This window comes from Odocoileus virginianus, chromosome 15, assembly GCF_023699985.2.
Source record: "Odocoileus virginianus isolate 20LAN1187 ecotype Illinois chromosome 15, Ovbor_1.2, whole genome shotgun sequence".
Taxonomy (NCBI): Eukaryota; Metazoa; Chordata; class Mammalia; order Artiodactyla; family Cervidae; genus Odocoileus; species Odocoileus virginianus.
The window spans coordinates 411,902-438,521 of NC_069688.1; the positions used below are offsets into that span (position 1 = coordinate 411,902).

The 26,620-nt window shown below is 57.2% G+C and overlaps 1 protein-coding gene across 4 annotated transcripts in view; it reads left to right on the forward strand.

Annotated features, from left to right (window-relative positions):
- Positions 1 to 26,620, forward strand: part of TSNARE1 (t-SNARE domain containing 1) — a 112,726-nt gene that overhangs the window by 77,452 nt on the left and 8,654 nt on the right. For all 4 annotated transcript variants that reach the window (XM_070476908.1, XM_070476909.1, XM_070476912.1 and 1 more), the window contains one exon: positions 23,878 to 23,983. In XM_070476908.1, coding sequence (XP_070333009.1) covers positions 23,878 to 23,983 — 106 coding nt within the window. The remainder of the gene's footprint in view (positions 1 to 23,877; positions 23,984 to 26,620) is intronic.

Genomic DNA, 26,620 nt, shown 5'->3' on the forward strand with positions numbered 1-26,620 from the left:
TGGATGGATTAAAAGGGCCCATTAAATGTCAAGAATCAACAGATTTTAGGAAAAAACATCTCTCTTTGCCATTTACAACTACTCCAGTAAAACCTAAGGACAAGAAGGTGAGAAAGTGTAAAGAAAGACATGGTGGTCAGAGAGCTGGGAAGAGCATGAGTGGCTAGCCAAGCTTCGGACAAGATTTTATGTGAAGACAAACATAAATACTATCAATATCACTCGTATAAGTAAATATCAGTATATTAAATAGCATGACCGGTTCAGCTCTTCAGGAAGATGAAAACTCCTTGGTCTCTGTACACTTAAGAAACAAGCTCCAAATAGATGGGTAGAGCCGGAACTTGCTGCCTGCAGAGGGAACCACCCTGAGAGTGGGAGGCCTCAGCATGGGCACAGGGACCAGGAATTAGTGAAGGTGGCGCAGGTTTCAGTGATCACCGGCAGTTCACTCACCAGACCCTCAGACAAATAACACAGCAGATAACACCCAGTCTTCTCCAGGATGCCTGGATTTTGATCATGACTTAGGTCGAAGACCAAGTGTCAGCAAACTTCAGAGAATCAGTAAATGGGTGAAACACTGCAATTATTCAAAAATGCAGTTAGGAAAATCCTCTCATTATATAGCAGCAGCACAAAAATAAAGAAAAATCTCCTTGTATGTTGGGAAATGTTTTAAACAGTTCTAAATAATTGGGAGGTCGAAGAAGAATAAATCATTAATGGATATGTAAAAAGACATAATTAAATAGTAATGAAAATACTGCATATCAAAATCTGTGGGGTACTTCAAAGGAAATTAATAGCCTTAAATGCTTATACAACAAAAGGAGAAAGGCTGGAAATTAATGAATTAAGATATTAAAAAGACATTAAATAAGAGTAAAATGACTACAGAATAAACCCTGAGAAATTAGAAAGAAGAATATTATAGAGACAAAGCAGAATTTATTACTGACGCTCCAATACTTTGGCCACCTGATGCAAAAAGCTGACTCACTGGAAAAGACCCTAATGCTGGAAAAAATTGAGAGCAAGAGGAGAAGGGGGCGACAGGATGAGACAGTTGGATGGCATCACTGACTCAATGGGCATGAATTTGAGCAAATTCCAGGAGATAGTGAAGGACAGGGAAGCCTGGTGTGCTGCAGTCCATGTAGTCGCAAAGAGTCGGACATGACAGCAACTAAGGAAAACAACAAGAGCTGGCGCTTTGAAAAGACCACGAAGATAGACAAACCACTAGTAAGGTTGATCAAACATTGAAAGAACAGACATTCCAAAGTAATGAGAGAATTCTATGAACAGTCAGGCCAACAAATTTGGAAAGAGGGAAATGGACAGATTTCTAGAAAAGTACAATTTGTCAACACCAACTTAAGAATAAATAGATCGGTGGTCCTTGTAACCATTAAAGGAATGGAATGGGTCAGAAAGACCCCCCCTTCCCCTGTGGAGATTGGCCTTTAAAGTAGGTTCTACCCAACTTTCAGAGCAGAGATCCAGTCTTGTACAAACATTCCTGGACCACAGGAAAAAGGGAAATTCATAAGTAACAATAGGTCGAATCAGAGATGACATACATTGAGGAGAGGGACATCATGGGCCCATCTGTCTCGTGGACACAGACCATCGGAGCACAGCATGCGCTGACCACGCTGAGTCCTGTGGCCTGCCTTTTGGTGGTTTAGCAGGAAACCCGGAAAACCACTGGCTTTGGGGAAAACAATGTCCTCCCACCCCCACCCAGGGTGCTGCTTCCAGGAGGCGGATGACGGACGATGCTGAGCTGAGAACAGCCCCCTCGTCCCCCACCCTTCAGCGGGAACTCTGTAGCTGCCCTTGGGCTGCAGCAGACAGCGGGGAATGCCCGTCCTGGCCCCCGGTGCTCAGCCGAGGTTGGCCTTCTCCCTCCTGTCCTGCAGGCTTTCCAGGTCCTCACTGCCCCTTCCCTGCGGGTCTTCACTCAGACACGTGCTCCTCAGAGAGGCATCCGCAATCCCTGCCACGCGCCTGCCCACATGCCCTGGGAGTCCTTGTCGTCCTGGGCAGGCAACCTCCACGAGGCTGGGCTCTGGGTGCCCCGGCCCCCAGGACAGCGCTCAGCGCGAGCCCTTGCTCGGTCAGCACACGCCACATGGTTCCTGCTCCTCCTGACTGCCCAGGTGTGGGCAAGGCTGGGGCATCAGAGGCACCAGGAGGCAAAACGGGGGCACGGTTTTGATCAGGGGAGATTAGAGATGCAGAAAGAAGGAAGGTCTCCAGTGGGTCGGGCCCGGTGTCTGGTGCTGGCCTGAGGAGTGAGGGCACCTGAACTCATCCAAGTCCAGCAAAGGGCAGGACTCACGAAGGGCCCTCCGGGCAGCCTGGCCCAGGCCAGGAACCTCCAGGGAGGACGAGGAGGGACTCCCCGGGCGGAGCCCTCTGTCCTGTCCCCAGTGACAGGATGTCATGACCTGAGAGCTGCAAGGCCTTGCTCGGGCGGTGGGCATGGGCCCTGCTGCCCTGGCCCAGCTGGGAGCCCGCCCTGGGGGAGGGGAGGGTGCCTTTTAATTTGGAGGCGAGCTGGGTAAATAAGCAGTGATTGGATTTGCCAAGGCCCGAGCCCCTGGGTACCGAGTACGCTGGAGAATCTCATTCTCGTGATCGCATTGTTATAGATTCTCCCTGCCATCTGCTGAGAAATGTAAATGTAAGTTGGGATCCAAGCTCATGGAGGGGCAGCTGGCGGGGCCACGGAGCGGGGTGGCGGGAGGGTGAGCCTCACTCGGGCCTCAGGCCGGGCCTCAGGCCGGGCCTTTTCCCACCCGGCTCTATTTGCTCCTCCAGTCCCTCCAGAAGTGATTGCCAGCAGAAACAGAACCCCAGGCAAACATTTAAATCAGTCTGCTCATTACTGGGCTCGCTGCGCCTGGGTGGACGGGCAGAGGTCACGGGCACAGCACAGAGAAACTGGGGAGCCCTGCACCCTGCTCTGCCCCACCTGCCCCCGTGTCCTTGGCAACTCAGAGCAGCTTCAGATTGGGTGGGTCTACATTCAAGCCAGTGGCCTAGCTTCAGCGCGACTCCGTGGGCTGTCCCTGTCCCCCACCGAGCCCCCCACCGGCTCTCTGGCAGACATGGGGATCAGACCTGGGTGGGGGCACTTGGAGTCAACAGGGAGCGGCTCATGTCCTGGGGCCCAAGGTGGGTGACTGCAGCCGTGAGCTTCTGTGGTCCCCTCCCAGCGAGGCCCCCTCACCCTTTCTTGACCCGGGAAGAAGTCTGATCTGGGGAGGTGAGCCCGCCTTTGGGAGCAGGCTCAGCCCTGACTTGGGGGCCCCTCCCGAGTTCTTCCTGCTGTACTAATATCATGAGTAGAGCTCCCTATGAGTGTGGGAATCCAGCTGGGCACTGGTGGCCAGCCTGGCATACACCCCCAATTTGTAGACCAGGATGAGGGATGTCCTTGAGGCCCGAGAGGAAGTGGTGCAGAGATGACTGAAATGCCAGCCCCGTGGGCCAGACCAGGATGGAGGGTAAACCCCCACGGCCTCCCAAGGAGGAAGTGTCTCAGGACAGTGCGTGCATGCTCCGTCACTCGGTCCTGTCTAACTCTGCAACCCTGTGGACTGTGGCCCGTCAGGCTCCTCTGTCCATGGAATTCTCTAGGCAAGAATGCTGGAGTGGGTTGCCATGTCCTTCTCCAGGGGATCTTCCTGATGCAGGGTTTGAGCCCACTTCTCTTTTGTCTCCTGCATTGGCAGGTGGATTCTTTACCACTGGGAGCCCCTGGGAAGCCCCTGAGGGGTGGTGGGACTGTCTTAATCTAGAAGTGCCTGCCCCCTGCTTCCCTCCAACCCTGAGGGTACCTTTGAGCCCCCGAGATGAGAAGAGTCTCAACCCGTGCTCAGATGAACCCCATGAGGCCAGATGGTGAAGGCTCGTCCAAGACTCCGAGACACACAGCCAGAACCGCTCACAGCCTGTGAGGGCCGCAGGGGTGGCCAGGCCCTCGGTGATGCCCGTTGTGTGTGTGTGCTCAGGCGTGTTGTGCTGTGCATGAAGTTTGTGTGTGTTCACGTGTGTGTTCTGTGTGCCTGTGCACTGGTGTGCACAGGTGTGTACCCCTTGTCTGCCTCCCGGGCAGAGTTGGGAACCCAGAGATGGGCATGGTCCACTTCCTGAATGGGGTGCCAGGTGTGCAGAAGGGCTTCTCAGGGAGGCAGCTGATCTGCAGGAGGCAGAAGAGAGCTGGATTCGGGGCAGTGGAAGGGCTGCACACCCGGGGCCAGGCCTCCAACCTCTGTGCTCCCCTCCACGCCCCGGGAGGAGGTGCACCCCACAGTCCCTGGCCCCTGGTCAGACAGGCCCCTCTCCAGGCCGGGTCTACAGAGAGCCTGGGCCCTGTACACAGTGCCTCTGACCCCCAGCCTCCAGGCGACCCTCCTAACAGAGCTTCCTCCTGGGCTGACAATCCCAGGCTGAGTATCCGAGGGCAGGGTGGGCAGATGGCGGGGTGCCAGGGGTCTCGCAGAATGACGATGGTCTGGAGGAGGCAGGAGGCTCCCAGAGGTAGCATCTGGCATCTGGCCCAGTCCCAGTGTTGACTGACCACCTGGCTGTCCGGGGTGCTGGACTCACAGAGGACTCCGGCTCATGCCAGTGGCTCTAGCGTCTTCCCCTGCAGGACCTTCCTCCCCCTGCCCCTGCCCGCTCCACCATGGGGAGGGCCGTGGGGACCCCTGGCCCCTGGAGAGGAAGGAGGAAGGAGGCTCAGGCTGCAGTCTCCCCCGGGTGGGGGCTGGGCTGGGAGTGGGGAATTGACTCCTCCAGAGAGGTGATGAGGGGACACCACCCCTCGGTGGGGTGACGGGGATGGCTGTGTGCGTGGGAAGGTCCCTTTCAAGGCAGAAACAATGCAGTTTTAAAGTGGTAGGAATTTGGGCTCATTTTCAGCAGCTGTATGCAAATTGAATGCAAATGAGCCTGATTCCCTCCCAGTACCCGGGAGAGGCCCAGGGAAACGGGGGTCTGGAGAACCAGATCAGCCCAGCATCCTGTCCACATCCATAGCAAGAACTCACTTCTTCAGAAGCCAGGCTGAGTAGGGGACACTGCTGCTTCTGTAACATGTGAGGGCAGTTCCCGGAGTCTGACAGATGGTTCTAGTCCCAGCTCTGCAGTGACCACCGGTGTATGGCTTTGAGCACATCACTGAATCTCTCTGCTCTTTGTTTTCCTTTGCTGTAAAACACAAACTGGTAATGCTGGTTGCCTGGGGAGCACTTAACACAGTGACTTATTCTGATGGTGGTGGTGGTGGTGGTGGTGATGGTGGTGATGTATGGTGGTGGTGGTGATGGTGGTGATGGTGGTGGTGGTGATGGTGGTGGTGATGATGGTGGTGATGTATGGTGATGGTGGTGATGATGATGGTGAAGTTGATGGTGAAGTTGATGATGGTGATGGTGGTGGTGATGATGATAATGGTGAAGATGATGGTGGTGATGTATGATGCTGGTGGTGATGGTGATGATGGTGATGGTGAAGTTGATGATGGTGGTGATGTATGGTGATGGTGGTGGTGATGATGGTGATGGTGAAATTGATGATGGTGATGATGATGGTGATGGTGGTGGTGATGATGATGATAATGGTGAAGATGATGATGGTGGTGATGTGGTGCTGGTGGCAGTGGTGGCAGCAGTGTGGTGATGATGGAGCTGGGGATCAGGCTGTGGTGGTGATTTGGGAATAAGAGCAAGTTCTCCACAACAGGTCTGGGACCGACCCTGGGAGAAGGGAGAAGAAAGTGATCTCTGTGAGATGCTTGGATCATCTGTGGAGGCCTCCCCAAGGTGGGGCTGACATCCTAACTTGTGTCCTTACCCTCCAAGCCCTGGAGGCCTCTGCCCTCCACAATGCCAGCACTGGTGCCCTTCAGGGCTGCCAGCGTGCCTGACTTAGGGTGGCTGTGACATTGGCCTGTGGACCCTTCTTCCCAGAGTCCCTGCTGTGCCAGGAGGGTGGTGCAGGTGGGGGGTGGGGAGCCCAGGGAGGACGCACGCGCTCCTGGCCCCCACCTTGCCCCCTCTCCCCCGCTCCTACCACAGGACACACCCTGTGCTTGGTGCAGACGGCAGCCCCCAGGTCCCGCGCCTTCCTCTGCACTACGGCGCTCCCACCCCACTGTCCTCATCCTGCCTTCAGGACCTGTCTCCCCTGGCCTTCAGCTCCCCGGGCGGGCATGTGTGTGTCTCTACCCTCCTGGCCCACAGCACAGGCCAGGTGCAGCATGAGTGTCCGGGATCTGCCGGAGGAGCTGCTGTGCTCCCCACTGGGCAGGGAAAGTGGTCAGGGGATGGAGCTACAGCATGCAGAGCCCCAGAGTGTGGCCGGTCTCCGTCCTGCTCTCATGACAAATAGCCACTGTTGCGCACTTTGTGGATGTGGGGCTGAAACTCAGGAAGAGCCAGCACTTGCCCCAAATTGTGCAGCTGGCAACAGGGTGGGGTCAGAATTTGAACCCAGGTCTCTGATGCCCGGGCTTGCCCGCGCATCTCGGGATTTCTCACCGAACCAGGCGAGTGTCATGCTGGAAGGACGCAGCAGTGGGAGGAGCTGGAGGGGATGGCCACAGAGAGATGGGGTGCAAGGGTCCGGGGGGGCAGCCCCCACCCCACCCACCATGCATAGACAGGGCTTCAGAGTACTCTGGCAGCCCAGGGAATAATTGTCCTGTCACTATCTCGAGCTGCTGGAGGTGGTCTGGAGAGGGTGGTGGGCTTGGTTGGGGGCAGCAGCTCCTCAGTGGAGGGAGGGGCAAGGCTGGGGTGAAGAGGAGGCCTCCAAGCCAGGCCTCAGAACACATGGGCCGCCTGGAGGCTGGCCACAGCCCCAAGGCTTAGATCCCAGAGGAATCCAGCTGGCTGGGCCCTGCCTTCCGCAAACAGATATAGATTGTTTCATTGAAAACCTCAGTGCTACCAGGCCCACGGGACCGGCCCTCGACTCTCCTGTGCTTTCTGCTGAGAAAGAGGGGAGAGGGAGGCAGAACTGTAGCCCCCACAGTGAGAAGCCGGGAGTATCTGCATGGAATTGATTGCTGTCCCTGGAACAGGCTCGGCTCTTACTGCAGCCCCATCCCAGGCCAGTCTCAGGTCTGAAGGGGCCTGGGGGCCACAGGGATGAGGGGTGAGTGGGCAGCCACGGTGGGGCGACCTGAGACTCCCGCCTGCTCTGTCCCCGGACTGTCCCTGGCCCTGTAGTTCATGTCCCTGCTGCCGTTCCTGCAGCATCACACACGTGAAGTCACAGCCAGCAGTGGCCAGGCAGGCACCCCGTCATCTGCCTCTGAAGCCCGTCCTGCCACACAGTCTGTGTTTCCTGAGTCAGTCAGCATCACCTGCCCGTCCAGTCTCCCCCAAATGCCACCTGCCCTGGGAGGGACTGGCCTGGCCTGGGCTCCTCGTCTGTGTGAGGCCTCAGACGCCGTCCTCCAGGGCGGGAGGGGCAGGGCAGGGCGGAGGGGGCTTGTGCCCCAGCTCTGGGCACCCACCCCTCACTCAGCCGATCCTCACGTCTGCCGTCTGCGGGGCAGGCAGGAGGCAACATGCCCAGGGTACAGAAGAGACAGCCTAGGTTTGGGGGATGGTTGGGCGGTACCCAGTGCAAGGAAGATCCCCAAATGGGGATGCGATGCTGAGGCTGCCCCTGGGCCTGACGTGGGTGTGATGGTGGCAGTGATGACAGGAAGTGACAGGGGTGCCTGCAGGGCTGTGTGGTCCTGACCAGCTCCTCCTGGGGAAGGAGTGGAGCTTAGAACTGGCCCAGCCTGAGTTCTGGCTGCATTAGTTACTTGCTGCGTGACTTTGACGAGGCCTCATATAATCTCTGAGCCATTCTCCTTGTCTGGAAGAATCCCCTTGCCCAGGAAAACTGCCAGTAACGCCCATCGGGAACCCAGCACAGGCAGGACTCCCTTCTTGCGGCGAGCACTGTCTCCTCCAGCACCATCATGGGGGCGGAGGTCAGGACCCCAGCCTCAGACTATCCATGAGGAGAGAAGAGGCCCAGAGAGGCTCAGAGCCTTGGGCTGGTGTGCACAGCCAGTCGCGGGCTCAGCCCGGATGGAAACCCTGGTGACTGCATCCTGGCCGTGCTCTTCCACCTGCTGCCAATGCATTATTAATCCGGCCCTCCTTGGAAGACAAGCAGCGTGTGTGTTTACCTCTTGACAGCAGAGATGGGGAACAACAAAATTAAACCAAACAAATCGCCCAGACATCAAACAAGCTCTCCCTCCGAGCGCATGCTCTGCAGATGGAAGGACAGGCGTGGAGCACGGCTGCTGGGACTCAGGACGCCATCCCTCCGGCGAATCACGGGCCTGTCTCCAGGGTGGGAGCGCTCTGGCCTAACCAATGCTTTCAGCAGGCAGGGGCACCAGGCAGCCTGCCTGGGGTAGGCAGGTGTCCTGATTGGCAGAAGCTGCTGGCTGGCTGTCCCAGATGCGTGGGGCGGGGAGGGGTGTGAGCAGGATGCGTGGTCCCCACGCTCTTCCCCCAGCCTCCTGTGCTTCCCAAAGAGTGGGGCCCAGCTCTCCTTGACTGTGGCTTTTGGGGGGTTGGCTCCTCCTTCTCAGGCTCAACTGGTGGGAACCATGAGCCCGAAGAAGCCCCAAGTGGGCACTGTCAGATAAGTCCTGGAGGTCTGGGGTCAGACTCTGCAGAAGAGGGGTCTGACTGAGGTGGGGGTGGGTGAGAAGTCTGATGGGCCTGACGCCATCCATTGCCCTCTGTGTGTTCCCGGGTCTTGGCATCCTCAGCCTGTGAACGGGCTGCAGCAGCGTCAGCACCATGGACAGAGGCGGGGTGGCTGGACGCCGGGTCATCCTTCAGGACTGCCCTCCTCTACAGACTCAGAGCCCAGGCCAGGGGGGCGGTGTCTCACATTAGCCAGTCTGCGGGGCCCCTGGGAGGGAAAGGACGGTCAGTAAGCGCTGTCCCTCCCCTTTGAGAAGCTCTACCTGTGTCTTCCTGAAGCCCCAGGGTAGGAGCTTTGTGGCCATCGGAGAAGCAGAGGTGGCAGTTAGGCTACGCCCTGCCCGCACCACCAGCGCCCAGTGGTCCGCCCGACCCCACACATCAGGGAGGCCCTGGGCGCACAGACTCCACCATCCCCACTTCCCGGCCCCCGGCCCCACCCCGCCTCTTCACTGTGGCTTCAGGAACATCTGATGACAGCTCATTAGTGATACTGTCAACAGGGTTGACAAAAAGGCTCAGAAGAGGAAACCGAAGCGAGGGGACGGCTCTGATCCTGGCTTGTTAAGCCATCCTGATGCTGTCACCACGAGCAAGGCTTCTGCCACACGGACGGCCAGCAGCGTTGACGGCTGCTTCCCTTCCCACTGGTCCAGCCTGCAGTGCCGTCTGCCAGGAAAGGGGTCTGGGGTCCACCTTGCTGCCCCCACACCGGAAGCACCAGCCCCTGGAGTATTTCAGCTTGCTCCTGCCCTGGGGAGGGAGCCTCACTCTGGCATGGCTGTGCAGAGCTCTTCTGTTCCCTGGGTTTGCATCTTCCCTCAGGACGCGCTCGCCACTGGCAGAAGAGATGTGAAAACCAGAGAGGATCGTGTGGCTGTGAGCCTGAGGGTTCCGCGTGGGGCTGGTCAACTCAGGGCCTGCCTGAGTTACAAACCAGCACACAGTCCTCACCGAGCTGCCAGCCGCAGCACCAGCTGTGCCTCATGGTAAGGGCCGCTGGGGCTGTGCTGTCCACTTTGGAGAAGCGGGTGAGAGGCTGGAGAGGCCTCAAGGGCCGCCGAGGGTCCCATGGCTGGCTAGCAACAGGATTTCCTATCCCTCTGTTAAACAGGGCTCATCCTGTTCCTCCCTGTATCAGTCAGCACAGGCTGTTTGGCTGCAGTAACAAATGAGCCCAAGGCTGGGTTAGGTTCTCAATTGTGTTGCAAACCCACAGCGAGATGGAGGTGCCTTGCTCCTGTGTTTGACTCTGGAACCCATACCGGTGGGCAGCCTCCCCTTGCCAGGCTCACAGCAGATGAGAGCAGTGGAAGAATTGAACAGAAGCTTTGAGGGTCTGCCTGGGAGCTGAACAGAAGCTTTGAGGGTCTGCCTGGGAGCTGCAAGTGACCCTTTGCTGTACTGCACCCCCTGGGCCTTTCATAGGCCGGGGTGGGGGCTGGGGGGCTGCAGCGGGCGGCCCTTCAGGGAGGGAGGGAGAGGCCCAAGAGAAGGGCTGTGCATTTTTGAACGGTGGTCCAAACCTCCCCTTGCTCAGAATCGCACCCCTACCCCCAGCAAGCCACCTCCACCCCCACTTCCATCGTCCCCTTCTCTCGTGGCCTCGGGCCAGGCCTGACCTCCCTGGGGGTCTGGGGACAGACCACCCTGCTCCTACGTTCCCTGGACTTGGGGACTCGTCACCACACACACAACTAACCTCACTGACCACCCCCCCCACCGCCCCGGGTTGGGACCTTCTCACCCCCAGACCTGCTCACACTTCTCTTCCCTGGACCTTCTCCCTTCTCAGCCCTGGACCTTCTCCCTTCTCAGCCCTGGACCTTCTCCCTTCTTGCCCCTGGACCTTCTCCCTTCTCACCCCTGGACCTGCTCCCTTCTCACCCCTGGACCTGCCCCTTCTCAGCCCTGGACCTTCTCCCTTCTCGCCCCTGGACCTTCTCCCTTCTCGCCCCTGGACCTTCTCCCTTCTCACCCCTGGACCTGCTCCCTTCTCACCCCTGGACCTGCCCCTTCTCAGCCCTGGACCTTCTCCCTTCTCAGCCCCTGGACCTTCTCCCTTCTCACCCCTGGACCTTCTCCCTTCTCAGCCCTGGACCTTCTCCCTTCTCAGCCCTGGACCTTCTCCCTTCTCACCCCGGAACTTCTCCCTTCTCAGCCGCGGACCTTCTCCCTTCTCACCCCTGGACCTGCCCCTTCTCAGCCCTGGACCTTCTCCCTTCTCGCCCCTGGACCTTCTCCCTTCTCACCCCTGGACCTGCTCCCTTCTCACCCCTGGACCTTCTCCCTTCTCAGCCCTGGACCTTCTCCCTTCTCGCCCCTGGACCTTCTCCCTTCTCACCCCTGGACCTGGTCCCTTCTCACCCCTGGACCTTCTCCCTTCTCAACCCCGGAACTTCTTCCTTCTCAGCCCTGGACCTGCTCTCCCTGGCGGCTGGGTCCACCCCCGAGGGAGGATGTCACCTGGCCTGGGCCCCTGGTCCCTGGGGTTTGGGGCACATCCAGGGGGCCTCCTCCCCTGGCCCCGACGGGTCTCAGCCTGCCTGGGGGAGGGCCTGAGTGCTGTGATGGCTACAGCTACCTGCTGCAAAGCCCTGGCCAGTCCCCACACTGTCATCGTGCGGCCTTTTTCTAATATAGCGCTTGATACTCACATAAGGCTGTACACTTCGCGTACTGAATGATTAAAGGTGTGACGATGCGGTGGGTTTCCAGCAGCCGCCTTGGCAGGCCACTGCGATGGGCCCTGTGCCCGGGGCAGCTCGGGGCTCCCAGCTCGCCTGCTGCCCCCAGATTGCTCTGTGTTGGTTGTTCAGTTGTGCTTGCGTTTTATCTCCATAAAAATCAAGCCAGACTCTCCTTCCTTCCCCAAGACTGGCTGCCTTTTGGATCCAGCCTCTTTTCTAGGACTCGCCGTGTGCTTGTGCGTGGCTCCAGTCCACACATCTCACTGGTTCCATGTGACACTGTGAGTGTTGTCACAGTTCGTGTGTCCACTCCCCTCGGGATGGAAAGGTGTTCCCCTCGAGTGTGCACTTGGTGGGGAAGGCTTTTTCTGGGTCACGACCGAGGAGCAGGGCCGCTGGGTCAGAGGCACGTGGATGGCTCAACTTGACCAGATGGGTGTTGACCATCGCACTCCCCCCAGCGACGTGTGGGCTCTGCCCGCAGTGTTGGATATCGTCAGCTTCTCTAATCTTGGCCAGTCTGGTGGGAGTGAGATAGTGTGTAATTGTGGTCCTCATTTGCATTTTCTTGATTACTAACGCAGTTGGAATTTTTGTATGTTTATATTTGTGTTTCCTTTGCTGTGAAAAGTCTGTTCATGCCTTTTGCCCATTTAAAAACTTGGAGTGTTTGTTTTTGCTCCTCGCTGATTTGCGAAATGTACACACACGTGTGCATGTTCTAACCTGGATGACACTGCTCTGCACCTGGTCCCGCTGCCGACATCACCACCCTCCCGCCTCGTGGAGTCTCTTGAGGACTCCAGGGGCCCGTGCCCACTCCTGGGCCCCCCACAACCTGGTCTGGGCAGTGTTCTCCTTTGTTTTTTCCTGCAGACCTCCAACTGCCTCTTACATTCCAGCTCCGGGGTTCAGTTGCCTTCACCGCGTCTGAAGACCCCTCCTCGTGACTCTCTCTGCCCTGCTCCCAGTCCCATGCAGGCCCCGAGTGGTCCCTTTTGGTCCTGCCGAGTCCGCTTCCCACATTACGGCCTCCCTGTGCTCATATCTCTGCTTTTGTGCTGAGCGACACTCTCTGGCAGGTGGCCCCACCCTTATTATTTCTAGCACTGTCCTCGGTCTCCTTGGCCCTTTGCACTCCTGTGTATGTTTTGGAATCTCCTCGTCAGTTTCCATAAATAACCAAGTCAGCAATTTTTATTGGAATTGCATTGCATCTGTGGCTCCAGTTGTTAAGAACTGATAATCCTCATGGTATGGGGACTTCCTATCTGTGAATACAGTGTATCTAAAAAAGAGAAGCCGCTCAGTCGTGTCAGACTCTTTGCTACCCGGTGGACTATAACCCACCAGACTCCTCCGTCCATGGGATTCTCCAGGCAAGAATACTGGAGTGGGGTGCCATTTCCTTCTCCAGGGGATCTTCCCGACCCAGGTATCGAACCCAGGTCTCCCACATTGCAGGCAGACATTTTAACCTCTGAGCCACCAGGGAAGCCCACAGTGTATCTATGTCTTTTAAAGTGTTTTAAAAATACATTTAAACAGTGACTCTCTCTATATATATATATTATATATATCTCATATCTTTTAAAAGGTATATACCTAAACTTATTTGTTTGTTTGCTTCTATAAATGGTACATGTACCAGCATGTTGCTGGTATATAGAAATGTGTGTGATTTTTGTGAATTGAGTCTATGTTCAGCCAGTTGTTAATGTCTAATTATTTCTAATACTTTGCCTAAGGATTCTGTTAGGTTTCCTTTGAAGATAATCCTGTTATTATCGATAATAACAGCTTTATTTCTTCCATCCTGATACTTATGCCTTTTAATTTCTCTTTCCTGATCACTGTGTAGGCAGGGAACCCTGGTGAGTCCTGACTTAGAAGGAGGGAAAATGGGCTTCCTTGTTTGGTTCCTAATTTTAAAAAGGAATGCTTCCAACCTTAGCCCATGAAGAATGTTAATTTTAGATTTATTGTACTCTTTGTCAGATGAAGGATATTTGCTAAGGGCTTGACAAGAGCTTTTTTAGAAAAAGTATGGGCTGGGTGTCCAATTACATCGTGTATATATTTATCTGTTAAGATGATTATTTGTTTTTTTTAATCTGTTAACTTGGTGCATGTTGCGTGTCACTCTTCTTAGGTTCTCACCAGAGTAATTAACAACAGCAAATGATGATGATGCGGGTTCTCTCTCGCTGCTGCTCTGTTTGGGATTGTCGCTTCTATATGGGCCTCTGCACTCCCCTCCTCCTCATGACCTTGTCCGATTGTAATGACACGTTTGTCTGCTTCACACGAAGCTTAGGGGCGTGTTTTCCCTCTGTTTCCCCTGTTCTCTGAGTTCTCGGAGTGCTCACAGACCATTCAGGTTCTGTCTTATCCTCGACTCTTTTGGTAAGCCACCTGTTTTAGGAGTCTATCCACTGGTCTCGATTTTTCGGCGTGGAGGCTCCAGGTGCTAATAACTTGCTAATTACTGCACGGGGTCCGGTCCATCTGCGGTCTGTACCTCTCTCATTCCTACCTCAGCGGTCCAGTTCCTTTTTGCCCCGCTCACTCTCTCCGGACGCTAGTCCTTTTAATTAGCACCTCTGACGCTGTTGTTCTATCTTGTGTTGGCTTCATCTCCTGGTTCTCTCTCTCTCTGCGTCGTGTGGCTGTTCTTCCTCCTAGTGTCGACAGCCTGGTGCTCAGCGCATGCAGTTGCAGCCCTTCTCTTGTTTTCTGACATCAGCATTTTGAGTCTACAAATCCCCCCTAAAGGGCCATGTTTACTGTGGCTCCACGTAGTGATATATCATATGTCCACTATTGTTCAATTTTAAATAGTTTATCTATTATGATTTTTTTCTCTGACCCATGAGTTATTTAGAAATGAATGGTAGGATTTCTAAATGCATGGGGGTTTTAAATTTGCTCTTTTCTGTTATCTTCTAATAGTCGCATTTTGTTTAGAGGGTTTCTTTTATGTGAAGTTTGTTAAGACTTTCTTTATGGCTTAGAGATTTCCAATTCTGCAAATATTCCATGTGTATGAGAGAAGAATGTGCATTCTTTAAATACACAGACATGGAAAGTTCTATTAGTGTCCAATAAGCCAAGCTAAGTAATTCAGATATTCTGTATCTTTCCCTTTTGTAGTCTGCCTGACATCATAAATTGAGAGAAATCTGTTGAAATCTTATACCACATTGCTAGATTTGGAAATTTTTCCCTGTAGCTCTATAAATGTTTCCTTTATATATTCTATGGCTCTTTTTTTTCTAGGTTGCATACGAGTTTAGGGTGGGTGTATCATCTTGGTAAATTGAAACTCAGCATTACGAAGTGACCTTTCCTATCCCACATGATGCCTTTTATCTTAAAACCCATTTTGTCAGCTCTCAATGGGTCTATTCCTGCCTTCTTTTGATTAATGCTTTCACAATGTATTTTCCTATTCTTTTATGCTTTTGATATGTCGCTTGTAAATTACATTGAGCTGGATTTGAAAATCCATAGTGACAGTCTAGCTCTTGTCCTGACTGAGCTTCAGCCACGGCTGATATATTAGCTCTCGTTTCTCTCATCTTACTTTTTGATTTCCACTTATCTTTATTTTTGAAAACTGCTTTTTTAGTTCTAAGTTGTAAACTTTTTATTTTGATAAAGATTTCAAATGTACATGAATGTTGCAGAGCTAGGACTCAGAGGTCCTGCGCCTCTTTAAGCCATGCTCCCAGGTCTTCGGCACTTCTTTGTCCTGAGAATCTCTTATAGCCACAGTGTTGCTCCATAATACCTCAGCGTGGAGGTACCGAAGGCCAGGACGTGCTTCTGTATAGCCATCAAACCAGTAAATCACACTTATCAGATGTTACTGTCAAATCATTGACTCCATTCAGATGTCAGCGAGGATTCCAATAGTGTTCTTAACACCCAGGATTCTAACCCAGTTTCGTTTGTTGGGTTTAGTCACATCTCTTTAATCCATGGATGTTTAGAAATTAGTTCCTTTTTTTCTTGCAGTTTATTTCCATCTTTCATTTGTTTCCCTTGAGATCTGGCTGCAAAGTCTAAAGGCAGAGACCTGACTGCTGTCCCTTCCTGATGGACACACAGGATGTGTGAGCTCAGGCCCCTGCCTTGGGCCCCCGACATCCTCAATCCTTTTTTTAACAGACTCCCCGGTGGGATGCTGTGATTTTTGCAGCTGCTGTGAATGAGGATCCATTGTGTCATGTCCTTGGGCACCAGTGGTTCTTTTCATCTCAGATCTTCTGGGTTCTTTCTCCTTCCTGAAGTCACTTTTTGGGACCAGTCTTGGTGATCATGTAGACAGGTTTTTCTTTTTTTTTTTTTAGCCACAAGGCTTATGGGATCTTAATTCCCAGACCAGGGACCAAAGCGGTGCCCCCTGCATTGGAAGCGCAGAGTCTTAACCACTGGACCACCGGGGAAGTTCCATGTGGACATTTTCTGTTTGTCTTTATTGCTGCGTTGCCCACGTCTTTCACATGGCGTGTTGCTCTGTCAGGAGTTCCCTTCGGTGCTGGCTAGCTCCATTCGGCTACCGAGGAGTTTCCTGACTGTCCTCCTACATTCTTTTTCTTATTTTGGGGGATCTGTTTTTTTTCCTCTGGCCAGTTGAAGAGCTTGTCTTTGTATTTAGAGTTCTATGGTTTTCCCAAGGCATGCCCAGATATGGATTTTTTCCCTTCTGCTATATGGCTGTTGGGTCAGTGGACGCCTGTGTGGACCCGTTCTGGAAAACCGCGGCCGTCACCTGCTTACGTAGTCCTGCCCCCTTGCTCCCCACAGGCCTGTCATCAGCTGGGCCTGTGTTAGAAGCCTCCTGCCATCTCTGTAGCTTGGGCCATCTCCTTTCTGCTTTCCAGTCTGCTTGCCTTCTGGGATGACGGCTGGTTCACTCAGATGCGTCTCTGGTTTAGGCTGGGTCACGTCTTCTGCTGAACTTGTCAGCTAAGTCTTTCACTTCAAAAACTGTGTTTCTTTCTAGAAGTTCATTTCTTTTCCAGATCTTGTTTGTTCTTAATAGGCCCTGGTTGCCTCTCAATGACCGTATCCTTCATTCTTTAGACGTTTTACCCGTGCGTCGCCCTCGGTTTTTACAGTCTTTGGTTGTCTAATCTGCTTCTTGACACTGCTGCTTTCCTTGTTTGATGCTGTTTGATGCCGAGTCCGTGGATTGGCTGAGTTGGAGTTGGGGGTTTCTCATGCGGAGAGTGTTGAATTCTACTTGCCGGCCGCCAGGGCACTACTGCATCGTTTGTAACCCCGTCACTGGGGTCTGTCCTTCCTCCCTGCAGGAGGTGGGGACTGAGCTGTCTGCTGGACGTCTCAGCCCCGCTTACTTGATTCTCCTGCCGAGTTCTACAGGGTCGCTCTCTGAAGCAGAGTTCCTGGGAGACCAGCCCCCTTCGGATGGGCCTCAATGAGCTCCTTCCCGGTGCTGCTGGGTAGGGAGTCCAGCTCACCTGTTCTGATGGGGGGTGTGCAGGCATGGCATGGGGCTCCATCCCCGGAGGTACTGGACCCAGCCTTCAGGTCAGGACGTGAGTCAGCCGGAGGGTGGATGCGGACGGTTCAGGCCCTAGTGGACAGGCCCAGGTCCCATGCAGGACCTTGCCTGGCGTGGGGACCTCAGCCTCTGCCAGAGCAGCGGATGAGCCGGGAGCTCTTAGCCACCCTCGGGTTCCATCCTCAGGCCGGGTGTCCCTGAGCCCCTGTCTTGAGATGCAGGGTCCCCGAGTCAACAGTCACAGTTCTGAAATTTCCCCCAGCTGAATGTTTCAATAATTACAGCATCTGTAATCCACTTAGAAAACACGGTGTTTTTGATGCTCACACTTAAGAAACAATCCGTTCCACACCCATCCATCCAAATGGCTCCGATTTTGAATAATTCTTTTGAAATGGAGTCTAAATATATACAAATAGATGTTTCTGAAATGTCATGTGTTCTGAATACATTTGCATGAGAAGCGGCTTCTGAGGAAGAGAGTGGGAGCCTGATGGCTTCTGAGGAGGGGACATGGGGGCTGCGGGTCAGACAGGAGGACCTGGGGGCGAGGGCTGGAGACCAAGGACACAGAGATTTACGGGGCCACCGTTCGTTTAAGGTCCGTAACTCGGCCTTCACCGTTCTCGTCGCTGGTGCGCCATCACCCTTCTCTGGGCTTCGTGCTCCCAGGGTCTCGAGGACAGCCCCCACGTTCCCTGCAGGCGGTGTCTGGGGTGGGGGCAGAGTGCGTGTTGGTCCCACTGAGTCCCAAGCCAGCATCTGATGCCCAAATGCCCCTCCTCACCTTCTCCTCCCTCCTTCCTCCCTGCTCCCTCCTCCCCCGTAGAGCCCCTGGCTGCTGGAGACGGAGGAGTCCAGGGCCCCGAGCCCTTCGGGGGACGGTGAGCCCAGAAGGACCCAGAGGGCCAGGCTGAGGTCTCAGCACACGTGGGCCCTGGAAGAGGCTCGGGCTTTAGTGAGCACCTACTGTGCCTGGGCCCTGTTGGCCTGGGATGCCTGGGACAAGGCCTGCCCTTGAACTGGAGGCTGAGGGGACAGAGAAACGAGCCCTGTTGGTCCAGGATGGGTGCACACATGCTGGAGGGAAGGGGCTTTGAGGGGTGTGAGCCACCGTGAGCTTTACGGGGTCGCAGTCTCCCTGGGCAGCATGGGCTCCACCCTGAGCCCTGCTCTGATCCCCTGCTGCTGCGCCCTTCACCGGGCCTGGAGCCCCAGAGCCCAGGTGCTCAGAGTCCTCCAGACAGCAGCCTGGTCCTTGTGGGTGGGGAGGGGCCTGGGGGCCTCGGAGCTCCAAGTCAGTGCCCTCCCCTCCTAGGGGGCCCTGCTTGTCCGGGGCCGTGGGAGCCGGGGCCTTGCTTCTCACCGTGGCCGCACCCCTCTGCAGCTCCGGGGGTCCTCCCCGTGCCCTGCTCAGGCCGGCCCGCCCCCAACAACTAAGCCCCGCCTCGCCGCTTCACCCTCGCTGTCTTTCCCGACTGCACACTCTGGATCTTCGTTCTCGTGGAAAGGGGCAGGTGGAGGGCAGCAGCTCTGTGAGCCCGTTGGACCAGCCGGCCAGTGCCCACTTTCCCTCGACGTGGACACGAGCCTGTGGCGGCCTGCGGGCGTGTCTGCAGAGCCCTTCCCTGGGCCCTGAGGCTGGGTGGCTGGTCTCCTCCTCTTGCTCATCCTGCTTCCGCTGAGTCCTGCCAAGCTCGGGGCAGCAACCATCCTAGGATCGTGGTCACCTTCAGCAGCTGTAGCCGGAAGGAGGCAAGTTTTGAGCAGAGGAAAGCAGGGCCGGGGACCTCAGAGACAGCTCCTGGTGCAGCCAGGGAGCACCTGGGTGGGCATCCTGGAGGTGGTGATGCTGGAGTTCTCTGAGTGAAGCGCTGCAGAAGGAGGGATACGTGGGAATGCCCGTGGAGGGGGGTTGTCTGAGCAAGCCCCCTTCCCAGACCATCACGTGGCCATCCCCTCCCACAGGGGGAGTGGGCCCGGCCAGGCCAGGGCGGGGCAAGGGGAAGCTGCAGCCTCACTGAAGCTGCGGGAAGCCAGCTGGTGTCCTGGGCAGGGGCGGGGAGGTGCAGGCCTCCCCAGCTAGGGGATTAATTCAACAATTACTGCACCGGGACTGCTTCTGACCCCACGCAGCCGACACTAATTGGGCCCCAATCAAGAGCGTAATTCAGGTTAATTGGCTCCCCGCCGCCAGCGCCCATCAGACTCCTTCAGCATGGGGCTGCCGTTTAAGAGTGATTAATCAGCTGACACTGACAGCCGGGGCAGCCGGGGCGTGGGGAGCCAGGCAGGGGCCAGCGGGAGACCCTTCCTGGTGGGGAGGGGGTCCCCCTACCGGCTTCCTGTGTACTGTCCCCATGGCATGCCCTCCTGCTCTTTCCCTCCTGTGTGGCCCCTGGGCAGCTCGTCCCAGCCACTACTGACGGGCGTGGGCGAGCTGTACTGTGCAAGCCTCGGTGTTTGCACCTCTGAAGTGGGTGTGCTCGGGCCCCTTGCAGGGCTGTCCCGAGGCTTGTGGTCACCTCTCCAAGAGAACTGAGGCGGCGGCCACCAGGAAGGGGCTGCTCTGTCTTGGGAGCCTCTGTGTGGAGCCCATTCCCCAGGGGCCTCGCGACTGCCTCGTGGGAACAGGCCCCAGACGAAGGGCAGGGGCTCTGGGCTGCCCACCACCCTTGCTCCAGACAGTGACCTCTGGTCCTGGCTGCCTGGACGTGCCCAGCGTGGAGTTCTCCACCTCTGGAGGGGTCTGTAGCCCTATGAGCATCCTTGTTGGGGCCACCCCCTCCTCTGTAGGACATGATAGACTTGAGGGGCCTGTGGCCCCACTGGCCTTTGACCCCCATGTCCTGGGCCCGGCTCCTGGGGGGCAGCAACAGGGCCCAAGGGTGCCCAGGGCAGCGAGGGCATCGGTGAGCGGGTTGAAGGTGCTCTTGTGGGGTGCCCAGGGTGGGCCTGGATGAGGTCCAAGATGCTGCTGGACCTACAAGCTCTTTGTCTGAAGGCCTCTGGCACCTGGGGTGCAGCTGCTCCCCGGGGTCGGCGGAGGAGACGGGTCAGGGCCTGGACTGTGGTCAACGTGGGCTGCCATTACCGACCCTACAGATGGGCGGCGGAAACAGTGGACATTTACAGTCTTGAGACTCCGGAGACCAGAAGTGCGAGATCAAGATGTTGGCATGGCCGGCTGCTTCTGCCGCCGGAGGGGGACTCTGCTCCAGGCCTCCCTCTTGGGCTACAGACGGCTGTCTGTGTGTTCACATGTCCTTCTACCCTGGAGCTGGTTGGATGACCCTGCTCTAACCCAGTGGCCTCCGTGAAAGCCTGTCTCCTGTTCAGGCCGCGCTCTGAGGTCCTGGGTGGGGTTCAGTGTCTCTCTCGGGAGCTCAACTCAGCCTATAACCCTGGGCCTCCCAGGTTTGTGTCCTGGAGTTCCCGTAGCAGGGGGCCAGGGTGCTGCCCACAGTGTGGGGTCATGAGACCTTGGTGTGGATGAGGGTGCCCCCCAGCTTGGCAAGTAGGGCTTCGGGGGTCCTAGGCCCCTATTATCCTTCCCACAGCCTCTACCTGGGTCCCTGGGCTCCTCCTGCCTTTAAAAATGGCTCTGAAAGTGAAAGTGAAGTCGCTCAGTCGTGTCTGACTCTTTGTTACCCCATGGACTGTAGCCTACCAGGCTCCTCCGTCCATGGGATTTTCAAGGCAAGAGTACTGGAGTGGGTTGCCATTTCCTTCTCCAGGGTTCTAGCTCCATGCAAAAAAGGTATGCCAGTTCTTAGCACCTCGAGGGGCCCTTCCAGGCCCGTCTCCCTTGTTGGATGCAGTGGTGTTAACAGGAAATCTCATGCTGCCTCCACGCTTTACTGGAAGGTCATGGATGTGGTCAGGACACCTCCGTTGGGAGCCAGAAAGGTCAGCCCATCAGTCAAGGTGGTGTCCAGGGTGGCTTCCTGCTCCCCAAGCTCCAGGAGGGGCTCTCATCTCACTGGCTGCTCCTGGGGGAGCCCAGTGTGGCCTCTGTCCCCTCCCCAGGGCCAGCCCCCACCCCACTGCTGGGGCCAGGCTGGGCTGAGCCCTGCAGCTCTCGGCGATCCAGCCCTGCGGATCTCTGCAGGTGAGGCTGCAGGTGCCGGGGGCTGAGCAGAGGCTGGGGGGTGGCGGGGCTCTGCCTTGTGCCATGGGAGGGGGTCCCAGGGGCCGGGACCGCAGCGCATCTCATCAAAGCCTGCCTCTGCTCCTCCATCTGTCCTCACCTGAGCATCTGGCGGCCCCCGGCCCGCCTGTCATCACCTGCCCGCCTCTTCCCCTTGAAGTCAGATGGGAGACCCAGCATGGTTCGCTGCAGGGAGAGGAGGGACAAGAAGGGGAGGGCCTACCGGAGGCTGGCAGGGCTGGCAGGGCCCGGGGATGCTGCCTGCCACCCCAGTTCCCCCTGGTGACCTGTCCTGCTGCTCTTGGGGCCACTCTCCCTCCAGCCAGGTGCCTGGGCTGCTGCTGCGGCTCCCAGCCCCGCTGCTTCACTTCCCTGCTCTGTTTGACCTGGTGGTGAGGTGTGGAGAGTGCACAAAGGGGCACCAGGGAGGCACGGGCCTGGCATAGATGGAACCCACGCAGGCGCTCAGCTGCTGTCCAGCTCGGGGTCAGCCTGAGGGTCCAGGAAGGCTGATCTGGGCTGGCCGGGCACAGACACCCCTCCTGCCAGCTGTGAGCATGAGGCCAGGCGGTCCTAGCTGGGCTCTGCCTGGGCCACACGGATGAGAAAGCTGTGACCGTGACATGCTGTGACCGTCTGGAGCCTGGGAGGTGGGCAGTGTGCCCCAGCCACACACACAGGCAGGTTGTGGAAGCCAGCCCTGCCCGACCCTGGCAGCTGTGTTTCTCACGGGTGTCCACATTCCCGCAGATGGTCCCCATCAGTCCTCGTGTGGGGGCCTGGGTGTGCGAGGGGTGCTGAGAGCTTGCAGGGCTCATCGGCCCTTCTGTGGGGGGCGTGGAGCATATATGCAGGCTTGCCACGGGCGCTGGGTTGGAATCCTGACTGCAGCTCGTGAGCTGGCGGCTCTCTGTCTGCAGATGCGTCGACAGGACCTGCCGGTCAGTGTCGGGGAGGCGCTGAGTCCATGCAGCCCCAGGGGGACGCTGGGCACACACAACGTTTCTGAAAGGGGGCTGTCCTGCCGCACATGGACCGTGGGCGCTGTCCAGGGTCCTGCAGGGTCTCTGGCTTGGAGCCCGTTTCCCTCGGAGCCCCTCCCTGCCAGGAGGGCTGTGGGTTTATGACATCTCCACCCCCAGCTGTGGGCTCCCTGAAGGCTGCGTCTGATTCACTCCAGCCCCTCCCCCACACAACTGGCATGTCAGGGCAGCAGTGTGACCTGTGACAATAGCTGGGCAGCGGGACAGAGAGGTCTGACCTCAGATGAGCACCACACCATCTGTGAGGCCGGGGCAGGTCACTTAACCTCTCTGAGCCAAGTCTTGGCCCAGGACACGGCGTGACAGTACTTGTCTGCATGCCTGGGAGGCAGGGCTGTTCTGATTATGGCTGGTCATCAGGCTGGAGTGGCACTGAGGCAGTGAAGAGGGGCGTTGCTCATCCTTCCGTCACCCAGCAGATCTAAGACACCACCCTGAACCAGAGTTAAGTCCCGCCTACTCCAGCGACCCCGCCTACCCTGTCCCTGCCAGGTTCTTCCCTTCCCCATGGCTGAGTCAACGTTCCACTGTAATGTCCACTCTAGAGCCCAGAGCCACCTTGAGAGAGTGGATGGACAGAAAGGTGGATAGATTGGTGTGTGTGTGATCATGTTGGTGGATGGGTGGGTGGATGGATGAGTGGATGAACAGATGGAGGGATGGGTGTGTGGACTGGCAGGTAGGTAGATCAGTGGAATGAATGGATGAGTGATGGAAGAATGGAAGGAGCGCAATAATGATTGGATGAATGCAGGGCCAGCCCCAACATCTGCTATCTGATGGCTCAGATGAGCTGTCGGGGGACTCATCCTTGACCTCTTTCCCTTTTCTTGAGTGTCCCATCATAGCCAGGTTCTGAGGTTTCCCCTCCTGGTCTTGCCCCCACCCTCTCCGATTCCCCTTCTGCTTGAGGCCTTTGTCCTTCCAGGGATTGGTCTTCCTTCTCCTCCCCATCCTCCTATTTACTTCCTAAATCACTAACTCTTGTGAAGTTAGAGGCCTTGCCACTAACCCTCTTGAACTGCTTGGTGACCTCCCAGGCTATTCTAAGCTCTCGCTTTGCCCCAGGTTCCACCTTGGTCCCTTACCTCCCACCGGCTGGCTTGCCTGGGGAGTCACACCCCCTCCATTCAGGACCTGGAGAGTTAGAACCCTCCCTGACGAGTTCTCTGGCACTGATCTGTGTGTCTTCCTGCCCTGAGGCCTTTGATGGTGGGCCGGCAAGTTGTAAATTTGTAGTGACTACAGCAACATACAGGAATAAGGAACGTGTCTGCAGAGGGCTTCCCGACCAGCGTTGGTCAGACTCCATGCTGTGTACTTGCCATGTGTCATCTATTGATTCCTCCAAGTGTCTCCTGGAGTCCATGGCATCGTCTTGTACTTGCAGAAGAATCCAAGGTCCCAGGAAGGGACGTGGCTAAGGAGGAGGGCAAACCAGGAGCCACACATAGGCCTGGCCGCCTCTGGAGTTGCGGGCATCTTACCGGCTCTCCTGCCTCCTTTCCTGTGGGCCTGGGTCCAGGGCCAGCCCAGAGCAGCTCTTGGATGACTATGTGCCATCTCAGGGCAGAGCCCCCTGCAAGGGACAAGGTCTGTGTGGGCCTTGGCCTCAGGTGGGCCCACCCCACTCCAGTCACAGGCCCACTGTCCCCCAGGATGGGAGGCCAGGAACTCAACACATGACAACAGCCTCTGTCTCTCTTTCCAGCTCCGGAGACGCAAGGTCAAGTGCTTCCTCCTGGCAGCTGGTGTCACTGTCCTGCTGGTCATCGTCCTCATTGTTGCCACCTCTGTCCGAAAGTGACGCCGCCTGGGTAGGTGCCATCCCTGCCCCTATGCCAACCATCTGTTCTCCTTGTACCACCCCCATCCATTCATTTACCCATCCACCACCCACCACTTATCCGTCCACTCATCTCCCCATCTCTGATCCACCCTGCTGCTGCTGCTAAGTCGCTTCAGTCGCATCCGACTCTGTGCGACCCCATAGATGGCAGCCCACCAGGCTCCCCCATCCCTGGGATTCTCCAGGCAAGAACACTGGAGTGGGTTGCCATTTCCTTCTCCAATGCATGAAAGTGAAAAGTGAAAGTGAAGTCACTCAGTCGTGTCTGACTCTTCACGACCCCATGGACTGCAGCCTACCAGGCTCCTCCGTCCATGGGATTTTCCAGGCAAGAGTACTGGAATGGGCTGCCATTGCCTTCTCCCTGATCCACCCACCCGTCCACTTATACATCCGTTCATCCTCTGATGTGTCAGCCACGGACTGGGCCCTGCTGACCAGTGGTGAACAAGGCTGAGGGCAGCCCACGTGCCTGGAGCTCACAGCCCAGGGCAGACTCTCCTGAAAACCCCTGTGTAAGCACTGACTTCCGGCAGGTCATGACTGACCAGTCCCCTAGGACAGTGGTGAGCAGAGTCAGGCAGAAGACCCTCCCCGGAGCTTCAGAGGTGCCTAAGGCCCTGCTGGCCCTTGTTTTGGGTCCTGGCCTCCAGAGCTGGGAGAACACCCCACCCCATCTGTGGTCATCTGTGACGGCAGCCCAGGGCATAGATAGAGCGCCGGGTGTCACCCTTGGGGGCAACATGCCTGCTACTTGGGTCATTCTGCTCACAATGGTGGGACAGTCATCGTCAGCACCATCCAGCAGGGGAGACTAAGGCCCACAGTCACACGCAGGACACTGCCATGTCCCAGCCTGGGCTCCGTCGTGGGCCGGAGGTGAGGGCCCACGATGACGGGGCTGCCTGCGCTCCTGGGCCCTGGGCAGGGATAGTACCTGGTGCTGAGGGGCCAGCAGGAGGGGCTGCCCTCCGCCCGGGCCTCTGGACCGCTCCAGCCACCTCTCATCTCCTTCGGTTTTCCCCACCGCTCTCCTTTGCTCCGAGGGCTGCCCAGCCCTCCTGCCCCACCCTCCCCTGCACACCCAGCTGTGACCCCACCCCAGGGCCAAGCAGCACTGCACCCTGAACCCCTGAACCCCTCCCACTGTGAGAGGGAACCCAAGGATGTGTTCTCGGGCCAGGCGCACAGACCCCGCGGGAACAGCTGATCCACCTCCAATGAGCCCCCTGGCTGGACCAGCCTGACCGCAGCCATGCCCGTCCCCTGGGGAGATGGAAGGCGAGGCTGAGACCCAGGCCACATGGCCGGCCACTAGCCCCTTTGTGGCCCTTGGGCTCAGAGGGCAGGAGGGGTCTCCAGCTCCTAGCAGCTCGCAGACGAACAGTGGGGAGGGCCTGGGGCTAGGGCAGCTCAGACCCTGGTAGACAAGCTGGGAGTCAGGCCCCAGGACATCTGGGCGGGGGTCTGTGGGTGTGGGTGTCCCCGGGGCCCTGTGGGACCAGGGGAGCCCTGAGCCCATCCCTGTAGGGACACCTCGTCTCTGGCACATCACCAAGCTGGGAGAGACCCCAGCCTGTCATGCTCAGGCACCCTCTGTGACGCTCAGGCCAGGCAGCAGGGGCCCGAGGGACCTGGAGCCCACCTGCTCTGGGCGTGGCTTCTGCAGAGTGGAGGGGCTGCCGTCTGCCTCTCTCTTGCTGCCGAGTTGCTCTGAGGACAAAGGCAGATAATGGCTAAATATAAACAGTGATTTGAGGAAGGAAAAGGCTCTATTCAAATGCAGGGGGCTATTACTTCTGCTGAAAACACAGGCCCTGAGGGAGGGGCTCCCTGACACCCGCAGCCTCACATGCCCGTTTCTGGGTGTGGGTCGGCAAGGCCCTGCCCCCCAGGGGTCTCCCAGGGAGGGGGTGCGGCCCCACATCACCCCCGCCCCCCCTGTCCAGGCCACCCCAGGACCCCTGCCGACTCCCGGGGCTGCGACTCCCCTATGCTCAGTTCTTCCCAGCTGCCAAGGTGTGCAGGCCCATCTCTGCCAGGTCCTTATGGGGGCTGGGGGTTGGGGGTGTGTGGGCCGGGCAGGTCAGGACCTGCAGGTCTCCAAAGTGGAAGGACCCCCTGCCTAGCCCAGCCAGCCTCGCTCACCTGTGAGCCCCTGCACTCAATTTACAGCAGCATGAGGGCTTGTCTAGGACCAGGGTCAGGGCTCAGAGCAGGACCAGGGTCAGGGCTCAGAGTGTGACCGGGGTCAGGGCTCAGAGCGGGACCGGGGTCAGGGCTCAGAGTGTGACCGGGGTCAGGGCTCAGAGCGGGACCGGGGTCAGGGCTCAGAGCGGGACCGGGGTCAGGGCTCAGAGCGGGACCAGGGTCAGGGCTCTGTGTGTGACCAGGGTCAGGGCTCAGAGTGTGACCAGGGTCAGGGCTCAGAGTGTGACTGGGGTCAGGGCTCAGAGAGGGACCGGGGTCGGGGCTCAGAGAGGGACCGGGGTCGGGGCTCAGAGTGGGACCGGGGTCGGGGCTCAGAGAGGGACCGGGGTCGGGGCTCAGAGAGGGACCGGGGTCGGGGCTCAGAGTGGGACCGGGGTCGGGGCTCAGAGCAGAC